The sequence below is a fragment of the Canis lupus genome, chromosome 32 (genome assembly GCF_011100685.1).
Source record: "Canis lupus familiaris isolate Mischka breed German Shepherd chromosome 32, alternate assembly UU_Cfam_GSD_1.0, whole genome shotgun sequence".
Taxonomy (NCBI): domain Eukaryota; kingdom Metazoa; phylum Chordata; class Mammalia; order Carnivora; family Canidae; genus Canis; species Canis lupus.
In genome coordinates, this window is record NC_049253.1 from 33,014,956 (window position 1) to 33,039,374 (window position 24,419).

At 36.3% G+C, this 24,419-nt stretch overlaps 1 protein-coding gene across 2 annotated transcripts in view; it reads right to left on the reverse strand.

The window, feature by feature from the left end:
* Nucleotides 1–24,419, reverse strand: part of COPS4 (COP9 signalosome subunit 4) — a 44,869-nt gene that overhangs the window by 11,720 nt on the left and 8,730 nt on the right. For both annotated transcript variants that reach the window (XM_038582270.1, XM_038582269.1), the window contains exons 2-7: nt 11,841–11,920; nt 9,768–9,919; nt 9,097–9,200; nt 4,456–4,609; nt 4,157–4,307; nt 2,962–3,132 (exon numbers count right to left, since the gene is read on the reverse strand). In XM_038582270.1, coding sequence (XP_038438198.1) covers nt 2,962–3,132; nt 4,157–4,307; nt 4,456–4,609; nt 9,097–9,200; nt 9,768–9,919; nt 11,841–11,920 — 812 coding nt within the window. The remainder of the gene's footprint in view (nt 1–2,961; nt 3,133–4,156; nt 4,308–4,455; nt 4,610–9,096; nt 9,201–9,767; nt 9,920–11,840; nt 11,921–24,419) is intronic.

The following is a 24,419-nucleotide window of genomic DNA, read 5'->3' on the forward strand; positions in this document are numbered from 1 at the left end:
TGTCTAAATCAAAAAGATAATAAAAAAAGTAAAAAAAAAAAAAAAAGACAGATAATAAATATGAGAGAAAACATGGAGAAATTAGAACCTGCATACACAGCTGGCAGGAATATAAAAAGGAGCAGCTGCTTTTGAAAACAGTCTGGTAACTTCTCAAAAGACTAAACAGAGTTATATGTCCCAGTCATTCCACTCCTTCGTAAACATCCAGAAGAATTAAAAACCTGTGTTCATACAAAAAATTTTACATGAATATTCATAGCAGTATTATTAATAGCCCAACAGGGAAAACAACCTAAATGTCCACCAACTGATGAGGAAATAAAATGTGGTACATTCATATGATAGAAGATTATTTGGCAATAAAAAGGAATAAAGTACTGATAAGGGATCCCTGGGTGGCGCAGCGGTTTAGCGCCTGCCTTTGGCCCAGGGCGCGATCCTGGAGACCCGGGATCGAATCCCATGTCAGGCTCCCGGTGCATGCAGCCTGCTTCTCCCTCTGCCTATGTCTCTGCCTCTCTCTCTCTCTCTGTGTGTGACTATCATAAATTAAAAAAAAAAAAAAGTACTGATAAATGCTACAACATGGATAAACATTTTGCCAGGTGAAAAGGCTATATATTGTGATTCCATTTATATGAAATACCCAGCACAGACAAATTTATTGAGCAGAAAGTAGATTAGTAGTAATATTATACAACTTTGGGAATATTCTAAGAAATAATGAATTGTAATTAAAAAAAAATTATGCCTCAAGGTTGCTAATATAGGTTGTAATGCCAAAATACAAAAATGTCCGAAAGAGTTAAATAAGAAAAGCAGTCAGGCCCTAAGATGGAAGAAGACAAAACATCTGTCCTCTTTATATAGTCCTGTGTGAGAAATTTGAGAATCATTTGTATCCTCAGAGGTCCTGGTTAGTATTTCCCCTTTTAGAAAAGAATCTTTTCACATTTTTTTTTTCATGGCCAGAAATCTCAAAGTCAAACCTGAAGCTTGACTATATCAATTCTGGAAACTTTTTCTTTTTTATCTATCTTTTAACTTGTCACACATTTCCTTGCAAAAAGAATTTAAAGCTGTTCAGAAGAAGGCGTGAAGAGAATTTAAAAGTAGCAACTTTTAGGGATCCCTGGGTGGCGCAGCGGTTTGGCGCCTGCCTTTGGCCCAGGGCGCGATCCTGGAGACCCGGGATCGAATCCCACATCGGGCTCCCGGTATATGGAGCCTGATTCTCCCTCTGCCTGTGTCTCTGCCTCTCTCTCTCTCTCTGTAACTATCATAAATAAATAAAAATTTAAAAAAGAAGTAGCAACTTTTAAATACTATACTATACTATTTACTAAATACTATTATTTATAGTATTTATTAATATATAGTTTTTATATTATGTTAATATTAATATATTAATACTATTAATATAGTATTATATTAATATATACATATAGTATTTATATATATAGCATTTTATTTGTAGTATTTATAGTATTTTATACTATACTATTTATAGGTGGGCTACAAATTTAATAAGCTTTCTAGCAGTTAAGACAAAAAAAACCAATCAGTATATCAACTCAAGGGTGTGTTTAATAAGATAAAAACCGGGCAGACCAGGGGCTCAGCGGTTTAGCACCACCTCTGGCCCAGGGCGTGATCCTGAGGACCCGGGATCAAGTCCCACATCAGGCCCCCTGCATGGAGCCTGCTTCTCCCTCTGCCCGTGTCTCTGCCTCTCTGTCTCTCTCTCCTCTCTGTGTTTCTCATGAATGAGTAATTAAAATCTTAAAAAAAAAAAAAAAAAAGATAAAAACCAACTGTTCAGGAGAATCACAACTAACTACTCCAAGACTGGGAAGGAATTTTTCTTGAGGATTGCATAATGAATATCCTATAGAAAAACAAAATACCTCCTTTAGACAGAAAGATGAGTATCAACTAGTTTGCTTCTTAAAGTACAAATTAAATGCAAAATTCAATAGGAGCTCACTATACTCCCTTCAGTGATCTGGTTTAATTCAGGGCAGTAAGATTGGGTGAAGCATATACCTTTGCAAACCTCGGCATAAATGACTCTTGATAGCTAAACTGTCTTTGATATAGGATGACGTTGAATCCAAGAAGGTGGGTCTAACAGATCTGTGTTTATCTTGACTTTTTTCTTGTTTCTGATGGTCTGGTCATATTTTTATTATTACATGTTATTGTTTTAAGTTATTTTAAAACCTCTGTAGACAAACATATATAATCCGACCGATGTTATAAACAAGCAACTATTAAAAACTTCTTTTCTGGAAAACAGCCTGACTAAAGTGAATACATCCCTTAACTAGGAAACATGACACCAAGTACTATTTTCACTGGCAACACTTTTACCCTGAATAACCTTAAGCAAGCTACTATGCCAAATTTTACTCTATCTAAAGTAGGACTGGGATAATTATTCTGTTAAAAACTGATGCTTAGGGACGCCTGGGTGGCTCAGGGTGTGATCCTGAGCCCGGAGTCCCGGGATCGAGTCCCACATCAGGCTCCCTGTGAGGAGGCTGCTTCTCCCTCTGCTTGTGTCTCTGCCTCTCTCTCTGTGTCTCTCATGAATAAATAAATAAAATCTTAAAAAAACAAAACAAAACTGATGCTTAAAATTAATTAAGGTACTTACCAAAGGGTTTGAGTTTTTTAAAAACCAAGAACTATTAACATAGGCTATAATTCTGTTCTTAGAATTTTCAAAAAATGCATTTTTCTACAATATGCTTTCTAGTAGGGCTATTTTATATAATTCAAACCCATATCTGTATATAATATTCACCTTCAGTCAACATAATACTCCTTTTTGGTCATCAAGTGTTATATAAAAATATTATACAAAGATATTAAGATGCTTCAAATTTAACACACTTCCTCCTAGCATGTACCTAAATATTTACTCCCACAAATTTGTAAAGACATGATGATTACCATCAGCTGTAGTTGCTTTTTGGTGAGGCATCAGCATGGCAGCAAATTCTTGAAGTTGATTTCCTCTGATGATCCTGTCTAGGTACATTTTCTCTAGGATCCCATAAGCAGCAAGTTGCTGGCACCTTTCATCCTTAAAAAGAGTAGCTAACATCCGAGAACGCTGCTGTCCTAAGGGAAAGAGATGAGCATCATATATTCCCACAATCTATTTCTCCCAATAAAAAATTATGTTATAACTCCATTTTTGCCTACTACAATATGCAATCAATTGTAATTTGTGGCAGTTATATTCTACAAAGTTGCTGCCAACACTGAATTAGTGAATATTCAATTGCTTATCCAAAAAGAATGACTGATATTTATTGACATATAAAGATTGCTGATATACAGGTAAGGAAAAAAGCAGATTATAAAAGTATATGTATCATGCTACTGCTTATAAAAAAAAGAGGATACACACAGACTTGAAGGAAATCCAAGTAACTAGTAACAGCTCTTTAGAACTGGAAGCAATACCATTTTATGTATTACATTTTCAGTAACAAAACATACAATAAACAAGATCACTGCTTCATAAAAATAAAATGTGTATGTAGTGTGAATATGTCATTAGGCGCTCATCTAAACACAGATCAATAAACATTCTAAAAATGATTTAGAAAAGCCATGGTTTAGAATTATCAGCATTTCTTCTCAATGCCTTTCCTGCTTTACTTGCATGCTATCATTCAGTACAAAAAGAACAGAAAACAGTTTATTTTTCATATTTACTGAAGAAAAGGATAAAGGTGAGATCTAAAACCAAGGCTTGAAAATCCCCAAAGCAGTACATTAATTATCACCAATCTCTAGATTTTACTTTTTATTTTCCTCTACGTAATTCTCACTTAATTTTGTTATTCATTTTTAAGTGATACACTAAGCAAACTAAATTTCATATTATCTCTCTTAATTACTCCTAACACATGTGGGTAATAGACTGATACATGCATATGTAAACATTTTTTAAGTTAGCAATCAATTTTATTGTTTTTAACTGTCTAAATGTTTAAAATAAATTTACCATAATTATAATTGCAATAAGATATCCCCTTGAAGAACAGTTCCTTGCTAAATCCTCCAACAGTAATGAACCTGAAATTATTAAGCAAAGGTAACTGACTATTCATGAAAGCACAAATTACATGTTTACCTGCTGATGCTAAGATGGTACAGTGCAAAGCGTGTTTTAAGGCCTCTAGTCTTTCACTTTCATGCACTATTGTCTTGTAAGAGAGCTCATTGTATCTTTGTGCAGCTTCAATGAATTTTCTTCTATAATCAAGAACACGTGCATAGCATACCTATAGATGGAAAATGTTTCAATTAGGGGAAAAAACATAAAGCATAAAAATAGACAATTTCTAATATACACCATTTATTAGACATTCTGGAGCATCTTAGTATAGTAGGATTCTCCAATACAAAATTAATCCTAAATCAGTTAGTTACCTTATAATGTATCTGTAACTGTTCATTGGTGGACTCATTCTGAAGCAATGATGCTCGATTTATGTAAGCCTCTGCCTGGACTGGGTCATCATCTTCCAGATATAGCCTAGCAATCTTCAGGTAGGTCTCCAGCTTATAATCTACATTGTACTGCCTAGGATGTAACAGGAAAACACAGAATGACTAAATATATTATTAAGAAAATTTTCAGGAGTTGGAGAAAATAAATTTTTCATCATTATATATATATTGTTAATGTAAGGGAATCGAATTTTTACTGCATTAGAGAAAATCTAAAAAATATTTCTGAAATAAATTTTGTTGAATTTTTATTTTTATCATAATTGTTTCATTGTATTTTAGTTTCCTTTTAATCCTCACAAGTCAAAGAACTTAAAAGAAAAAATGCCCAGTTTAGGGGTATATCATATAGTGCTATTGGGGCTATAAATGAATATAATTATCCTGTTAAACAATTTAGCAATAGATTTTCCAACCAATCCTTTGAATTCTTTAAAATGCATATATATTCCTTATCTACTACATTTTACCTCTAGAAAATAAATCCCATGAAAATGATCAGGGATGTGCACACATATGTACAAGGAATATTCATTTGTAAAGTTACTCATAAATATCTGTAACAGGAAAAAACTGGGAATCACCTATTATGATATTTATAATAATCAACTAAATTATGGTATATAAAGATGGTAGAATAATATACAGTTGTTATAATCATTACTATATAATAATAGTCATCACATATTTTTGCTAAATGATAAAACAACATGTAAAGACACCATTAAAATGTATTTCTGTACGTATATATGAAGATAGGAATAGCAATTATCTCTAGGTGTTGAGATTACAGGTGGTTTTCATTTTCTCCTTCATCCCAGTAGTCACATTTTATGTCAAAAATGCACAACTGAGAGGGATCCCTGGGTGGCGCAGCGGTTTGGCGCCTGCCTCTGGCCCAGGGCGCGATCCTGGAGACCCAGGATCGAATCCCATGTCGGGCTCCCGGTGCATGGAGCCTGCTTCTCCCTCTGCCTGTGTCTCTGCCTCTCTCTCTCTCTCTGTGTGTGACTATCATAAATAAATTAAAAAAAAAAATGCACAACTGAACATTTCACATAATTCAAACTCACAATATTCAAGATTAATCCTTACAAAAATTAATCCTTTTTATTACAGCAAAAGTGATGCCACCATGTGGCAAGAACGGAGTTTACAATTTACATGGCCTCAGCTCTGAAATTAATCCTTTACTTTAAAAAATTTTTTACACTAATTCAAACTTTTTCCACAAGTCATATGTTACTAGCATTTGTACTACACTATTTCCATTCACAATTCAATTTTCATGAACCGCTATAATTAGTACTATACTTTTTGAATTTTTCAATTTTATGCCAAATCTATCTTTAAATTTATTACTGTAATTGTCAGAATGAATCATCATTTAAAGAAACAAGTTTTCAACTGTTTATCCAGATGCTACTTTAGTAACAGCTCTTTAGATGACCACTCTTTAGTTTAATCACTTTTTAGGTTAATTTAGAAAACTGCTAAATTTTCAGTTCTCTGATATCCTCACAGATAAAGATAATGCTACAGGACTATCAAAATGATAATTACCACCACTACAAAGAATAATCTTATATTTATTTCAACTACCAGTGAAAATAAATCAATTGCCTATACTATGAAGAAAATGCTCCAGATAGACTAAGACCAAAGCAAGTAAGAAAGCCCATCCTTTCCAAATTCTCAAAGGAAAAAAACCAAATTAACAAGAAGCCTTGGAAAGCAAAATTAAAAAAAAAAAAAAAAAGGAAAAGGAAAGCAAAATTCAACATCTACAAAACGAAGCCTTTTGGATATACTGGCTGCTTTTTCAAGGAAAATTACTGCCTAATAACTTCAGAAGTAATGTACAAAAGGTAAGATGCCTGAAGTAGTGTCTGCCTTATCAGTCTTCACAAATATTAATGAAGACAAAAAAAAATCCCTCATTTGCCTAGTAAAAGAGTAGAGAAGCGGCTGAAATATTTTTAAGTCATTTATAGTTATTTTTATACTTGTCAATTGAAAGGGGAAGTGTAAAAAATACATATATATATATAAATATTTATATATATATATAAAATATAACCAAGAATCTCACACCTGCTCTCCTTCTACAATGTACTTGGGAGAAATGTTTCATAACTACAGATGTTTTTAAAAATACTTATCAAAAGGTAAGATTAATTGAATAAAAGTTACAAACTATCATCTTAATTTTTTCTAATTGTCTCCCTCTCACTTAGTCTAGCATCCCAAACCCAACAACCCACTGAATGCACCATGACCTCTAAACCATTGACCTCATTACATTGTTACTGTCTTTTTCCCCCTTAAAGGTCTCATTTCACTCCTTACTTAGTTTAATCCCTATGGTCAATCACTGTTAATTACTGAATTGAATATGCACTCATGTCTCCTGTCCATCCTTTGCTGTCACACTTGTTGTGCAAAATCATAACTCTGGTTAAACCTAAGTTTCCCTACTCCTTTCCTGCATCCATGCAGCTGAACTCTGATGGAGAAAAACACCTAACTAATCTGAATCATCTCGTTTCAATCACTACAACCTTCAGATGAGTCCTTAATGCTGCCAAGTATATTATATATTCCTAGTCCTCTTACTCTTAAAGAATTTTTTCAAAAAAAAAAAAAAAAAAAGAATTTTTTCCTATTCTTGTCTTCCCTCAACTTCAACACTCCCACCCCATTCACACTTCCAAGAATACTGAAGCAATCAGTACTTGCAGAAATTCCACCACCTTATCACTAATATCAGCACTCACATACTTGGTATTCCTGGCTGTTAGTGTAGCTCTCTGGGGCTATTCTGCCAAGCAGGGAACATCTGGCAATGTCTACAGACATTTTGATCTCCACAAATAGGGGTGATGATGCTACTGGCAACTAGTGAACAGAGGTCTAGGATACTGCTAAGCATCTTGTAATACACAGGACAACTCCCACAACAAAGAATTATTCTATCTAAAATACCAACAGTGCTGAGGTTGAGAAACTCAGCCACAGATGATCCATGCAAAGCCTATTCACTAGTTTCCTTCCCCTCCTATCTACTCCTGCCAGAATCCTTTTCTCTACCCCTCCATATAAATTTTTGCTTTCTAAAAAATAAAAAAAAATCATAAAAGAAAAAATCTGCCGCTTCTTCCCTATTTCTCTGCTCCCTTCTGTGAAACTTCTGCAGTTGCCCATACATACCATTTTCAGTTCTCTCCCTATTCTCTCTTAAACCATTCCAATCACATTTTTTCACTCTTATCATTTCATCAAAACAGCTTTTATCAAGTGTCTTTTTTTTTTTGTCAAGTGTCTTTATGACCTCCACATTACTAACTCCAATGGTTAACCATCACTCTCATCTTACTTGACCTATCAGCACCATAGCTAATCACTTGCTCCTTCTTGATACATTTTCCTCTTGACTTCTAGGCCACCATACTTCACATTCTTCTGTTTTTCTTCTTATCTAAATCCTTCTCACTTTCTCCTGCCCCGATCTCTTAATGTCAGTGTTCTGGGAATCAGTATTCAGTCCTCTTCTCTATCTGTATTTCCTCCCTTGGGAATCTCATCAATACAATGGTTTTAAATTCCATCTATATATCAGTGACTCCCGAATGTAGCCTGTATTTCTCTCTTAAACTACAGACTAATATATTCAACTCCCTACTAGATACTTCTACTTGGTTATCACATTTCCAAAATGGAATTCTTCATCTTCCCTCAAAACCTATCTTTTACTACTCAGTAGATGGCAACTCCATCTTTCTATTTATTCGGACCAAAACCAAGATTTATCTTGGGCTCTTTTTCTCATACTCCATATACAAGCTACCAGAAAATCCTTAGCTCTATCTTAAAAACATACCAGAATTCAACATTTCTCACAATCCCCATCTTCTCTGCAGTAGTACATAAGCCTTTTAACTTATGCTCTTACTTCTATCATTACTTGCCTACAGTTATTCTCAACCAAGTGGTCAGAATAATTTTCTAAAATATAAATCAGATAACGTGACTCTTCCATACAAAATCCTCTAATGGCTCCCCCTCATTTCACTTAGAGAAAAGCCAAAGGCCTTACAATGACTTACAAGAACCTACATAATCTGATCCCCGGTACTCTCTGATCTCAGCCCTGTCTTCCCTTGGCTCACTTCACTCCGCCCACACTGGTATCCTTGATCTTCTGAAAGCACTCCAGGCATGCTTCCATCTTAGGGCTTTTACGTTAGCCATCCTCTCTAAGAGGATCTACTGATAGTCTTCCTTCAGCTCATAGCCACTCCCTTACTTCCTTCAAGTGTCTGAGAAGATGTACCTGGACCACCCTTCCACTCCAATCATCCTATTTAATGATACAACCTGTTCCCCAACTTTTCCTTTACTTTTTTCTATAGCACGTATCACCTTCTAATTACTACAACATATATGTACTTATTAAATTATTTATGATGTTTTTTGCACTAGAATGTGAGAAAAAAATATAAGTGAACAGTGATACATAGCCTATATACATGTCCATCCAATATCTACTATTTACTATACTTTTGTCCTGTTTCCAAAGGAATTCCCACCAACACTTGGGCTGCATTTCTCCAATCTTCCTCTTTCTCATATATGGATGCAAGATGCTGTCTTATGGAAGCAACCTGGAATAAGAGGTGGATATGTTAAATTATTTCAACTGACATTAGTGACTAATTAAAATAAATGGATGCTAAGTTAATCTATTGTAATAATGCTTCCAATTAACATATTTAGCTGGCATGTAAATAGTACAAGTTTAACTAGACCACCCCAATTATTTTTTAAATGAATTTTGCATTCACAGAATATCAAAATACTGAACTGAAAAAACACATTTCTTGCAATGTGGATTATAGCAAGAATTTAGTATAAATATTAAACTTTCCTTTTATGTTAACTGCACATATAATGCTGGAGTTTTCCTATGTTTATAGCCTTATTAACAATTTTACTGATTCTTAAAAATTATCTAAAGAGTAATATTTGGTTCATAAATCAAATTGTAATATCTGAGGAAATATCAGCTAGAGTTATAACACCGTAATATTTATTTTTACATAGTAATATGCTGTTTGGCACACTGTTGTCAAAAATAAGACTGGATAATCATCTTCTCTAAAAATATGGTAATATCTCTCCAAAAAACTGCTGCTATCTCATGTTCAAAAATCACAGCTCTAGATTTTTACCTGCTCCTCAAATGAAATGACTCTAGGCTGGATCTTTTCCAAAGTGAAATGATAGATTTCTTTGGCTGTGCTATCAGGCAGGTTAGGGAGATGCGTACAGAAATCAGTCAGCAACTGTCGAGAGATCACGAGACTGACATTCTCATTTACCACTTGTCAAAAAAGAATAAGAGATAAGACATAAGTAAACATGAGTAATTTATAATTTTTCACTAAGCAATAAATTTTTATCTAAAATTAATATTAAAACAATATATATTAATGCAACTTTCAATGTATTATTCAGGGATTTCAAGACCCATATCATCTTATATTAGAGAATCAGTTTTCCTTATGCTGAATTATTTGATTACATAATGACTACACCAAAACAGTAAAAAATCCCACAATTTTTCTAAAAAACTGAAATCACTGGGGAAAAGTTTTGTTTTACATTTGAGAATTTTATATTGTATTTTTCCTTATTTTTCTATAAAGGGAAGGCACAGAAACACCTATATTTTTATTTACATACTTATATCCCACCTAGTTACAAAAAGGAGTTAAAGAAGAAACATAATTTTTATGAAATTTAAATAAAACAAATAGTGACAGTTACTGCCACTTGTACTTTTCCAATAAAAATATAACAAATGAGAACTGAGGTCAGCACTAGATGTACAGACATATTTAATGACATTATTTATAAACATTTATGAGTTTTTATTATTATCTGTGATTAAGGATGAAAGCTCTGAAGCCATGCTACTTCCACTGCATCTGATCAGATACCCTCAAACAAGAAACTTAACTTCTCTGTGCTTCTGTTTCCTCATCTGTAAATTGTGGATAAGGCTGCTGTGAAGCTTAAATGTACTATCTATAGAACACTTTAAACAATACGCTGCACAAAGTACTCAACAAATGTTCATTATTATTATCACTATTACTATATTTTAAAAGAGGTATCATGCTTGTGACCACTGCTCAGATAAATTAAGTCTGAGATCGGCAGTTACTGGGAAAATAAATGATGATTCAAAACCTGTTCAGCTGATATAAATGATTTTCAGTAGACGGCTTTTCTTCGTGGTTCATCGGAATCAAAGTTTATAATAAAAATCACTATTCTTTTGCTACTACAATGTAATATTCTCAATAATACTATTCCTAACAGTCTTTCTGAAGTCACTATCAGTTCATCACACATTGCAGGCCCCAATTTTTTGAGGCAGTAACTTACAATAACCTGTAACAAGCTTCTAATCAGTTTATGATATAATAATCACAATTCATTCTTGGATAATACTGGATACAGCTGAGAAAATAGTTTCATTGTAAGTACCATTAGGCACTTATAATTGTTAGAAATTACTACACAAACTAGCACTTCTCATGATGATAATGTGTGTGAAAGCACACTACAGACTGTAAAGCACTCTCAAGTGTCATTAATATTAACTCAGTATCAATTCCAGCCTGAATTTTGAGTAATTTTCAAGATAACTGGATATGTCTAAAGTCAAGAAGTAGATGAGAATGTCTTGAAGAACAGGAATTTGTAGTTTCCATTCAAATGGAATGTTCTTAATATTAACAACAGTTAACACTTATGTAGCACTTATTATATGCCAGGTACTATTAAAGCACTTTACTATGTATATTAACTCATTTAACCGCATTTAACTCATTTAACATCTCTACCAGGTAGTTATCATATCCCCATTTTATAGACAAGGAAATGGAGGCACAAAGGAATAACTTACCCAAGAATACACAACTAATAAAACAACGGACCAGACTGAATCTAGACTATTCTCTTTACCATTATGCTATATTGTCTTTCATCAGTTACTATATCAATAGCTATACAAAACCTTAATTGGTAATTGGTAATGTAAGTCTGAAGACAACTTACTAAAAAAAAAAAAAATCAAGTGGTAAATAGTTTAAATTCTAAAATCAATTTCAATGTATATTTAATTTAATCTCAATGCAAATTATATTGGTAATTTGATATAAAACAAGCTTGCTCAAGCTTTGAAGTCCTAACTCAATAATACAAGGCAAACATGGAATTTTCATTCCACTTACTTGCTTCGACAAAAGCTTTCAAAGCTTCTAGTTGTTCTGCCCCAGATAACTGAATGGCTTTTTCCAGGATCTGACGATACCTAAAACAATACCAAATAAAAATAATGTTCAGAGGACACTAAGGCTAACTTTGATGTTTATTCATTTCTATTTATCCTGGTTTCTTTCACATTGATCTAATTTATTATTTTCTTTATAGTACAGCACAGATTTTTTTTTGTTATAAGTTCCTGGTCTATCACAAGAAACACTAAATCTGGGATCCCTGGGTGGCGCAGTGGTTTAGCGCCTGCCTTTGGCCCAGGGCGCGATCCTGGAGACCCGGGATCGAATCCCACATCGGGCTCCCGGTGCATGGAGCCTGCTTCTCCCTCTGCCTGTGTCTCTGCCTCTCTCTCTCTCTCTGTGTGACTATCATAAAAAAAAAACAAAAAAACAAAAAAAAAAACACTAAATCTGTAATGCTAAAGGATCACTTCTAGTTTTCTTTACAGTATACCACAATTTTTTAAAAGTTTTCAAGCCTGGGGACACCTGGCTGACTTACTCAGTAGAGCATGAGACTCTTGATCTAGCAGGTTATGAGCTCAAGTCCCAAACATGTTGTGGGCATAGTCTACTTAAAAAAAAAAAAAAAAAAAAAAAAGTTTTCAAGCCCCCCACAAGAAAGTGAATCTGTAACTCTAAGTTATTGGATCTAATGTACCATTTTTTTCTTGAAAAAGTTTTAGTTTTGAATTTAAACTAAGAAGTCAACTTTCAGGGTGCCTAGTGGTAGCTCAGTCGGTTGGGCATCTGACATCTGACTTGATTTTAGCTCAGGTCATGATCTTAGGGTTGTAGGATTGAGCCCTGGACAGCTCCATGCTCAGCGGGAGTCTGCTTGGGATTCTTTCTCTCCCTCTGCGCCTCCTCACACTTGGGCACAGGCATCTGCTCATGCTCTCTCTCTCTCTTAAATAAATGAATCTTTTTTAAAAAAAAAGTCTCTTATGCTTGCTTCTCTCTCTTTAAAAATAAATAAATAAATAAATAAATAAGGTTTCTTTCAAATGCCTTAAAAAATAAGCTATATTTCCTTCAATTGTGTATTATACAGACACACAAGAATGTTATTTGAGGTAACCCAGAACCTTTTTCCCTTGTGGACCTAATGAAACTAGGCTTACCAACAATAGGATAGTATTGACTAGGGCAGCCCAGGTGGCTCGGCAGTTTAGCACCGCCTTCAGCCCAGGGCCTGATCCTGGAGACCTGAGATCGAGTCCCACGTTGGGCTCCCTGCATGGAGCCTGCTTCTCCCTCTGCCTGTGACTCTGCCTCTCTCTCTCTCTCTCTCTCTCTGTGTGTCTCTCAGGAATAAATAAATAAAATATTAAAAAAAAAAAAAGGATAGTATTGACTAGGCAGTTAAATCAAGTTTTAGAGACTGAATGTTACTTAGTGTGTACAAAATAAGCTCCACCAAGCCAAAGGTACTGATAGAATACTCTTTATGCCATCAGTGCCTATATATTCTTTATTTGCAATCACTTCTAAAAACTATTCTAATATTCACGATCACATAAGATTCAAATCAGCACTCTAAAAAGGATGGGGGAGGGCCGTTAAGGTTCAGTGGGTTAAGCATCTGCCTTCAGCTCAGGTCATGATCTCAGGATTATGGGTTTGAGCCCCAGTGGAGCTCCCTGCTCAGTCTGCTTCTCAGTCTCCCTCTGCCCCTCCCCTCCATTCATACTCTCTCTCAAGCACTCTCTCTCAAATAAATAAATAATTAAAAATTAAACAATATCACATATTAAATTACACTAAGATAAAAGTTACTGAACTGAATAAAACTGAATAATGTAAGAAATATATGACTATTAGAACTAATAAATGAATTCAGTAAAGTTGTGGGGTACAAAATCAATGTTCAAAAATCTATTGTATTTCTAACAGCCAAAATACGGAAAGAGCTCAGGTGTCCACCAACAGATGAATGGATAAAGAACATGGATATATATATATATAATCGAATATTACTCAGCCATAAAAAATAATGAAATCTTGACATTTGCAACAATGTGGATGAACTAGAGGGTATTATACCAAGTGAAATAAGTCAGAGAAAGACAAATATCATATGATTTCATTCATACATAGAATAAATAAACAAAATTGATGAACATGGAGGAAAAGAAGGAAAAACAAAATAAGATGGAAACAGAGAGGGAAATAAACCACGAGAGACTTTTTTTTTAAAGATTTTATTTACTTATTCACAAGAGACACACAGAGAGAGAGAGAGAGAGAGAGAGAGAGAGAGAAGGGCAGAGACACAGGCAGAGGGAGAAGCAGGCTCCATGCAGGGAGCCCGATGTGGGACTCAATCCCGGGACTCCAGGATTACGCCCCGGGCCAAAGGCAGGCGCTAAACCGTTAAGCCACCCAGGGATCCCCAAGAGACTTTTAATTATAGGAAACAAACAGGGTTGCTGGAGGGGAAGTGAATAGGAGGATGGGGTGTGTGAAGGGCATTAAGGAGGGTACTTGATGGAATGAGACTGAGTGTTATGTGTAACTGATTAATCTCTAAATTCTACCTCTGAAACTAATAATACACTACGTGTTAATTCAACTGAACTTAAATTTTTAAAAAAATCTGTTGTGTTTCTATATACGAATAAATTATCAGGAAAACATCCTATTTACAATTACATCAAAAAGAATAAAATAACTAGGAAATAAATTTAACTAAGGTGAAGGATCTGTACACTGAAAACTATAAGACACTGATAAAAGATTGAAGACATTAATAAAAGGAAAGATATTCCACAGTCATGGACTGAAAGTATTAATATTGTTAAAATACCCATACTACCCAGAGCAATCTACAGACTCTGAAATCTCTATCAAAATTCCAATGACATTTTTCACAGAAATCAAGAATACTAAAATTTGTATGGAACCATAAAAGATCTTGAGAAAAAACAAAGTTGGAGGCATCACACTCCTTGATTTCAAATTATTACAAAGCAATAGTAATCAATTGGAGAGGGAAACAGGCATTCAGATCCAGGAGACAGATCCCCCCACCCCCAAAATCAATAAAAACCATTCAACACCTCAACATCTAATAGTGAAACTTGCAAATTCCAAAGATTAAGAGAAAATCCTTAAAGCAGCAAGAGACAAGAGATCCCTAACTTACATGGGGAGAAATATTAGATTAACAGCAGACCTCTCCACAGAGACCTGGCAGGCCAGAAAGGGCTGGCAGGATATATTCAGGGTACTACATGAGAAAAACATGCAGCCAAGAATACTTTATCCAGCAAGGCTCTCATTCAGAATAGGAGGAGAGATAAAGAGCTTCCAAGATAGGCATAAACTGAAAGAATATGTGACCACAAACCAGCTCTGCAAGAAATATTAAGGGGGACCCTGTAAAAGAAAGAGGAAGCTCAAAGAAATAATCCACAAAACAGGGACTGAATAGGTATTATGATGACACTAAATTCGTATCTTTCAATAGTAACTCTGAACATGAATGGGCTAAATCATCCCATCAAAAGACACAAGGTTTCAAACTGGATAAAAAAGCAAGACCCATCTATTTGCTGTCTCCAAGAGACTCATTTTAGACCTAAGGACACCTCCAGCCCGAAAATAAAAAGTTGGAGAACTGTTTACCATTCAAATGGTCCTCAAAAGAAAGCAGGGGTAGCAGTCCTCATATCAGATAAAGTTTATCCCAAAGACTGTAGTAAGAGATGAAGAGGGACACTATATCATACTTAAAGGGTCTATCCAACAAGAGGACCTAGCAATCATGAATATTTATGCCCCTAATGTGGGAGCTACCAAGTATATAAATCAATTAATAACCAAAGTAAAGACATACTTAGATATAATACACTAGTAGTAGGAGACTTCAACACAACACTTTCTGCAAATGAAAGATCTTCTAAGCACAACATCTCCAAAGAAACAAGAGCATTAAATGATACACTGGACCAGATGGATTTCACAGATATATACAGAACTTTGCATCCAAATGCAACTGAATACACATTCTTCTCGAGTGCATATGGAACTTTCTCCAGAATAGACCACATACTGGGTCACAAATCAGGTTTCAACCGATACCAAAAGATTGGCCTTGTCCCCTGCATATTTTCAGACCATAATGCTTTGAAACTTGAACTCAATCACAAGAAGAAATTTGGAAGAAACTCAAACACGTGGAGGTTAAAGAGCATCCTGCTAAAGGATGAATGGGTCAACCAGGAAATTAGAGAAGAATTCAGAAGATTCATGGAAACTAATGAAAATGAAGATACAACTGTTCAAAATCTTTGGGATACAGCAAAAGCAGTCCTAAGAGGGAAATACATCACAATACAAGCATCCCTCAAAAAATCGGAAAAAACTCAAATACAAAAATAAAACATACATCAAGCAGAAGAGAGTTAATAAAGATTCGAGCAGAACTCCATGAAATAGATACCAGAAGAACTGTAGAACAGATAAACAAAACCAGGAATAGGTTCTTTGAAAGAATTAATAAGATAGATAGATTAGCCAGCCTTATTAAAAAGAAAAAAGACTCAAATTAATAAAATCACGAATAAAAAAGGAGAGATCACAACCAATACCAAGGAGATAGAAACGATTTTAAAAACATATTATGAGGGTGGCCCAGGTGGCTCAGCAGTTTAGCTGATCAGCCCAGGGCCTGATCCTGGAGACCTGGGATCAAGTCCCACGTTGGCCTCCCTGCATGGAGCCTGCTTCTCTCTCTGCCTGTGTCTCTGCCTCTCTCTCTCATGAATAAATAAATAAAATCTTAAAAATATATTATGAGCAGCTATACGCCAATAAATTAGGCAATCTAGAAGAAATGGACGCATTTCTGGAAAACCACAAATTACCAAAACCGGAACAGGAAGAAATAGAAAACCTGAACAGGCTGATAACCAGGGAGGAAATTGAAGCAGTCATCAAAAACCTCCCAAGACACAAAAGTCCAGGGCCAGATGGCTTCCCAGGGGAATTCGATCAAACGTTTAAAGAAGAAACAATACCTATTTTACTAAAGCTGTTCCACAAAATAGAAAGGAACGGAATATCTCCAAACTTGTTTTATGAGGCCATCATCACCTTAATTCCAAAACCAGACAAAGACCCCACCAAAAAGGAGAATTACAGACCAATATCCCTGATGAACACAGATGCAAAAATTCTCAACAAGATACCAGACAATAGGATCCCAGAATACATTAAGAAGATTATTCACCATGACCAAGTGGGATTTATCCCTGGGATGCAAGGCTGGTTCAACACTCGTAAAGCAATCAATGGGATAGATCATATCAAGAAGAGAAAAAACAAGAACCATATGATCCTCTCAATAGATGCAGAGAAAGCATTTGACAAAATACAGCATCCATTCCTGATCAAAACTCTTCAGAGTGTAGGGATAGAGGGAACATTCCTCAGCATCTTAAAAGCCATCTACAAAAAGCCCACAGCAAATATCATTCTCAATGGGGAGACACTGAGAGCCTTTCCCCTAAGATCAGGAACACGACAGGGATGTCCACTCTCACCACTGCTATTCAACATAGTACTAGAAGTCCTAGCCTCAACAATTAGACAACAAAAAGAAATAAAAGGTATTCAAATTGGCAAAGAAGAAATCAAACTTTCCCTCTTCGCAGATGACATGATACTGTAGGTAGAAAACCCAAAAGACTCCACCCCAAGATTGCTAGAACTCATACAGCAATTCAGCAATGTGGCAGGATACAAACCCAATGCCCAGAAATCAGTGGCATTTCTATACAGTAACAATGAGACTGAAGAAAGAGAAATTAAGGAGTCAATCCCATTTACAATTGCACCCAAAAGCATAAGATACCTCGGAATAAACCTAACCAAAGAGGTAAAGGATCTATACCCTAAAAACTATAGAAAACTTCTGAAAGAAATTGAGGAAGACACAAAGAGATGGAAAAATATTCCATGCTCATGGATTGGCAGAATTAATATTGTGAAAATGTCAATGCTACCCAGGGCAATTTACACGTTTCATGCAACCCCTATCAAAATACCTTGGACTTTCTTCAGAGAATTGGAACAAATCATCTTAAGATTTGTGTGGAATCATAAAAGACCCCGAATAGCCAGGGGAATACTGAAAAAGAAAACCAGAACCGGGGGCATCACAATGCCAGATTTCAGGTTGTACTACAAAGCTGTGATCATCAAGACAGTGTGGTACTGGCACAAAAACAGACACATAGATCAATGGAACAGAATAGAGAACCCAGAAGTGGACCCTCAACTCTATGGTCAACTAATATTCGACAAAGCAGGAAAGACTATCCACTAGAAAAAAGGACAGTCTCTTCAATTAAATGGTGCTGGGAAAATTGAGACAGCCACGTGCAGAAGAATGAAACTAGACCATTCTTTTACACCATACACAAAGATAAACTCAAAATGGTTGAAAGATCTAAATGTAAGAACAAGAATCCATCAAAATCCTAGAGGAGAACACAGGCAACACCCTTTTGGAACTTGGCCACAGCAACTTCTTGAAAGATATATCCACGAAGGCAAGGGAAACAAAAGCAAAAATGAACTATTGGGACTTAATCAAGATAAAAAGCTTCTGCACGGCAAAACAAACAGTCAGCAAAGCTAAAACAACCTACAAAATGGGAGAAGATATTTGCAAATGACATATCAGATAAAGGGCTAGTATCCAACATCTATAAAGAACTTATTATACTCAACAGCAAAGAAACAAACAAACCAATCATGAAATGGGCAAAAGACATGAACAGAAATTTCACCAAAGAAGACATAGACATGGCTCCACATCACTTGCCATCAGGGAAATACAAATCAAAACCACAATGAGATACCACCTCACACCAGTGAGAATGGGGAAAATTAACAAGACAGCAAACAACAAATGTTGGAGAGGGTGTGGAGAAAGGGGAACCTCTTGCACTGTTGGTGGGAATGTGAACTGGTGCAGCCACTCTGGAAAACTGTGTGGAGGTTCCATAAAGAGTTAAAAGAGAACCACCCTATGACCCAGCAATTGCACTGCCGGGGATTTACCCCAAAGATACAGATGTAGTGAAAAACCGAGACACCTGTACCCCAATGTTCATAGCAGGAATGTCCACAATAGCCAAACTGTGGAAGGAGCCTCGGTGTCCATTGGAAGATGAATGGATAAAGAAGATGTGGTCTATATATACAATGGAATATTATTACTCAGCCATCAGAAACGACAAATACCCACCATTTGCTTCACTGTGGTTGGAAATGGAGGGTATTATGCTGAGTGAAGTAAGTCAACCAGAGAAGGACAAACATTATATGGTTTCACTCATTGGGGGGAATATAAAAAATAGTGAAAGGGATTAAAGGGGAAAGGAGAGAAAATGAGCGGGAAATATGAGAGAGGGTGACAGAACATGAGAGACTCCTAACTCTGGGAAATGAACAAGGGGTAGTAGAAGCGGAGGTGGGCGGAGGGATGGGGTGACTGGGTGACAGGCACTGAGGGGGGCACTTGATGGGATGAGCACTGGGTGTTATACTATATGCTGGCAAATCGAACATACATACATACATACATACATACATAAATAAATAAATGTAAACCAGCAGGTATAAATGTTGAACCTCTCTGGTCAGGCTTGTTTGCAAAGGCCCTGGCCAATGTCAACATTAGGAGCCTCATCTGCAATGAAGGAGTTGGTGGACCCACCCCAGCAGCTGGTGCTGTATCAGCAAGAGGTCCTGCTCCCTCCACCACTGCTGTCCCAGCTGAGGAGAAGAAAGCAGAAGCACAAAAAGAAGAATCAGAAGACTCTGATGATGCCACAGCTTTGGTCTTTTTGATTAAGCCTCTTCTGTAACCTATTCGATAAAAAGCTTTTTAAAAAAAGTGAAACATGCAAGCCACAGATAGAAAAGATACTTGCAGTCCAAGTATTTGGAAAAAAAAAAAACTCTTATCTAGAATATATTTAAAACTCCTATAAATCAACAAAAGATGAACAACCCAATTAAAAATCAGACAAAATGCTTAAATAGGCACTTGACTACAGATAATATCCAAATGCCCAATAAGCATATTAAAAGGTACCCAGCCTCAATACTCATTAGGCTAATGCAAATTATAAGCACAAATACTTCCACTAGAATGAATGATATAAAAAACACTAACAAACCTGAGTCCTGATGAGGATGTAGGGGAACTAACCTTATCTATACCTGATGGGAGTGTAAAGTGATCTACACTCTGGAAAAACACTGGCAGTATTTACTAAAACTAAACATGTGTACTCTATAACCCAAATATTCCACTCTTGGATATATATCTCTTGGATATATATATCCAAGAGAACTGAATGTCTATGTCCACAAAAAGATAAACAAAAATTTTTATAGTAGCTTTATCCATAATAGCTCTAAACTAGAAAAAGTTTTAATGCTCATCAATAAGAAAGCAAGGCTCACTAGTTAAATGGAATTCTACAAATCAATAAGGAATGGTTCATGCATGAATGCATCTCACAGATGTTATGTTGAGTGAAAAAGGACAGACACAAAAGGGTATACACTGAATGGTTCCATTTATGTGCATTTCAAAAACAAGCAAACCCAATTCATGGGGACAGAAGTAGAACAGTGGTTGTATTGGAGGCAGTTACTGGGAAGGGCATGAGGGAACCTCTGGGCATGCTGGAAATATTACCCAGCTTGACCTGGATAGTTGTTAGATATGTATGTATGTGAGAAAATGTATTGGGCTCTACTCTTAAGAATAATGTACTAAATGCAATGTACTTTAAAACATACGGTCTATATATATCCACATATATCTTTTATCTTAATAAAAAGTAAAAACAATTTAAAAAGAGAGAGATGACAAATGAAGAGGTAATACTTTGGGACGCCTGGGTGGCTGAGTGGTTGAATGTCTGCCTTCGGCTCAGGGTGTGTGTGATCTCAGGGTCCTGGGATCGAGTCCTACATCGGGCTCCTTGCAGGGAGCCTGCTTCTCTGTCTGGCTTGTGTCTCTGCCTCTCTCTCTCATGAATAAATAAATAAAATCTTAAAAATATATTATGAGCAGCTATACGCCAATAAATTAGGCAATCTAGAAGAAATGGACGCATTTCTGGAAAACCACAAATTACCAAAACCGGAACAGGAAGAAATAGAAAACCTGAACAGGCTGATAACCAGGGAGGAAATTGAAGCAGTCATCAAAAACCTCCCAAGACACAAAAGTCCAGGGCCAGATGGCTTCCCAGGGGAATTCGATCAAACGTTTAAAGAAGAAACAATACCTATTTTACTAAAGCTGTTCCACAAAATAGAAAGGAACGGAATATCTCCAAACTTGTTTTATGAGGCCATCATCACCTTAATTCCAAAACCAGACAAAGACCCCACCAAAAAGGAGAATTACAGACCAATATCCCTGATGAACACAGATGCAAAAATTCTCAACAAGATACCAGACAATAGGATCCCAGAATACATTAAGAAGATTATTCACCATGACCAAGTGGGATTTATCCCTGGGATGCAAGGCTGGTTCAACACTCGTAAAGCAATCAATGGGATAGATCATATCAAGAAGAGAAAAAACAAGAACCATATGATCCTCTCAATAGATGCAGAGAAAGCATTTGACAAAATACAGCATCCATTCCTGATCAAAACTCTTCAGAGTGTAGGGATAGAGGGAACATTCCTCAGCATCTTAAAAGCCATCTACAAAAAGCCCACAGCAAATATCATTCTCAATGGGGAGACACTGAGAGCCTTTCCCCTAAGATCAGGAACACGACAGGGATGTCCACTCTCACCACTGCTATTCAACATAGTACTAGAAGTCCTAGCCTCAACAATTAGACAACAAAAAGAAATAAAAGGTATTCAAATTGGCAAAGAAGAAATCAAACTTTCCCTCTTCGCAGATGACATGATACTGTAGGTAGAAAACCCAAAAGACTCCACCCCAAGATTGCTAGAACTCATACAGCAATTCAGCAATGTGGCAGGATACAAACCCAATGCCCAGAAATCAGTGGCATTTCTATACAGTAACAATGAGACTGAAGAAAGAGAAATTAAGGAGTCAATCCCATTTACAATTGCACCCAAAAGCATAAGATACCTCGGAATAAACCTAACCAAAGAGGTAAAGGATCTATACCCTAAAAACTATAGAAAACTTCTGAAAGAAATTGAGGAAGACACAAAGAGATGGAAAAATATTCCATGCTCATGGATTGGCAGAATTAATATTGTGAAAATGTCAATGCTACCCAGGGCAATTTACACGTTTCATGCAACCCCTATCAAAATACCTTGGACTTTCTTCAGAGAATTGGAACAAATCATCTTAAGATTTGTGTGGAATCATAAAAGACCCCGAATAGCCAGGGGAATACTGAAAAAGAAAACCAGAACCGGGGGCATCACAATGCCAGATTTCAGGTTGTACTACAAAGCTGTGATCATCAAGACAGTGTGGTACTGGCACAAAAACAGACACATAGATCAATGGAACAGAATAGAGAACCCAGAAGTGGACCCTCAACTCTATGGTCAACTAATATTCGACAAAGCAGGAAAGACTATCCACTAGAAAAAAGGACAGTCTCTTCAATTAAATGGTGCTGGGAAAATTGAGACAGCCACGTGCAGAAGAATGAAACTAGACCATTCTTTTACACCATACACAAAGATAAACTCAAAATGGTTGAAAGATCTAAATGTAAGAACAAGAATCCATCAAAATCCTAGAGGAGAACACAGGCAACACCCTTTTGGAACTTGGCCACAGCAACTTCTTGAAAGATATATCCACGAAGGCAAGGGAAACAAAAGCAAAAATGAACTATTGGGACTTAATCAAGATAAAAAGCTTCTGCACGGCAAAACAAACAGTCAGCAAAGCTAAAACAACCTACAAAATGGGAGAAGATATTTGCAAATGACATATCAGATAAAGGGCTAGTATCCAACATCTATAAAGAACTTATTATACTCAACAGCAAAGAAACAAACAAACCAATCATGAAATGGGCAAAAGACATGAACAGAAATTTCACCAAAGAAGACATAGACATGGCTCCACATCACTTGCCATCAGGGAAATACAAATCAAAACCACAATGAGATACCACCTCACACCAGTGAGAATGGGGAAAATTAACAAGACAGCAAACAACAAATGTTGGAGAGGGTGTGGAGAAAGGGGAACCTCTTGCACTGTTGGTGGGAATGTGAACTGGTGCAGCCACTCTGGAAAACTGTGTGGAGGTTCCATAAAGAGTTAAAAGAGAACCACCCTATGACCCAGCAATTGCACTGCCGGGGATTTACCCCAAAGATACAGATGTAGTGAAAAACCGAGACACCTGTACCCCAATGTTCATAGCAGGAATGTCCACAATAGCCAAACTGTGGAAGGAGCCTCGGTGTCCATTGGAAGATGAATGGATAAAGAAGATGTGGTCTATATATACAATGGAATATTATTACTCAGCCATCAGAAACGACAAATACCCACCATTTGCTTCACTGTGGTTGGAAATGGAGGGTATTATGCTGAGTGAAGTAAGTCAACCAGAGAAGGACAAACATTATATGGTTTCACTCATTGGGGGGAATATAAAAAATAGTGAAAGGGATTAAAGGGGAAAGGAGAGAAAATGAGCGGGAAATATGAGAGAGGGTGACAGAACATGAGAGACTCCTAACTCTGGGAAATGAACAAGGGGTAGTAGAAGCGGAGGTGGGCGGAGGGATGGGGTGACTGGGTGACAGGCACTGAGGGGGGCACTTGATGGGATGAGCACTGGGTGTTATACTATATGCTGGCAAATCGAACATACATACATACATACATACATACATAAATAAATAAATGTAAACCAGCAGGTATAAATGTTGAACCTCTCTGGTCAGGCTTGTTTGCAAAGGCCCTGGCCAATGTCAACATTAGGAGCCTCATCTGCAATGAAGGAGTTGGTGGACCCACCCCAGCAGCTGGTGCTGTATCAGCAAGAGGTCCTGCTCCCTCCACCACTGCTGTCCCAGCTGAGGAGAAGAAAGCAGAAGCACAAAAAGAAGAATCAGAAGACTCTGATGATGCCACAGCTTTGGTCTTTTTGATTAAGCCTCTTCTGTAACCTATTCGATAAAAAGCTTTTTAAAAAAAGTGAAACATGCAAGCCACAGATAGAAAAGATACTTGCAGTCCAAGTATTTGGAAAAAAAAAAAACTCTTATCTAGAATATATTTAAAACTCCTATAAATCAACAAAAGATGAACAACCCAATTAAAAATCAGACAAAATGCTTAAATAGGCACTTGACTACAGATAATATCCAAATGCCCAATAAGCATATTAAAAGGTACCCAGCCTCAATACTCATTAGGCTAATGCAAATTATAAGCACAAATACTTCCACTAGAATGAATGATATAAAAAACACTAACAAACCTGAGTCCTGATGAGGATGTAGGGGAACTAACCTTAT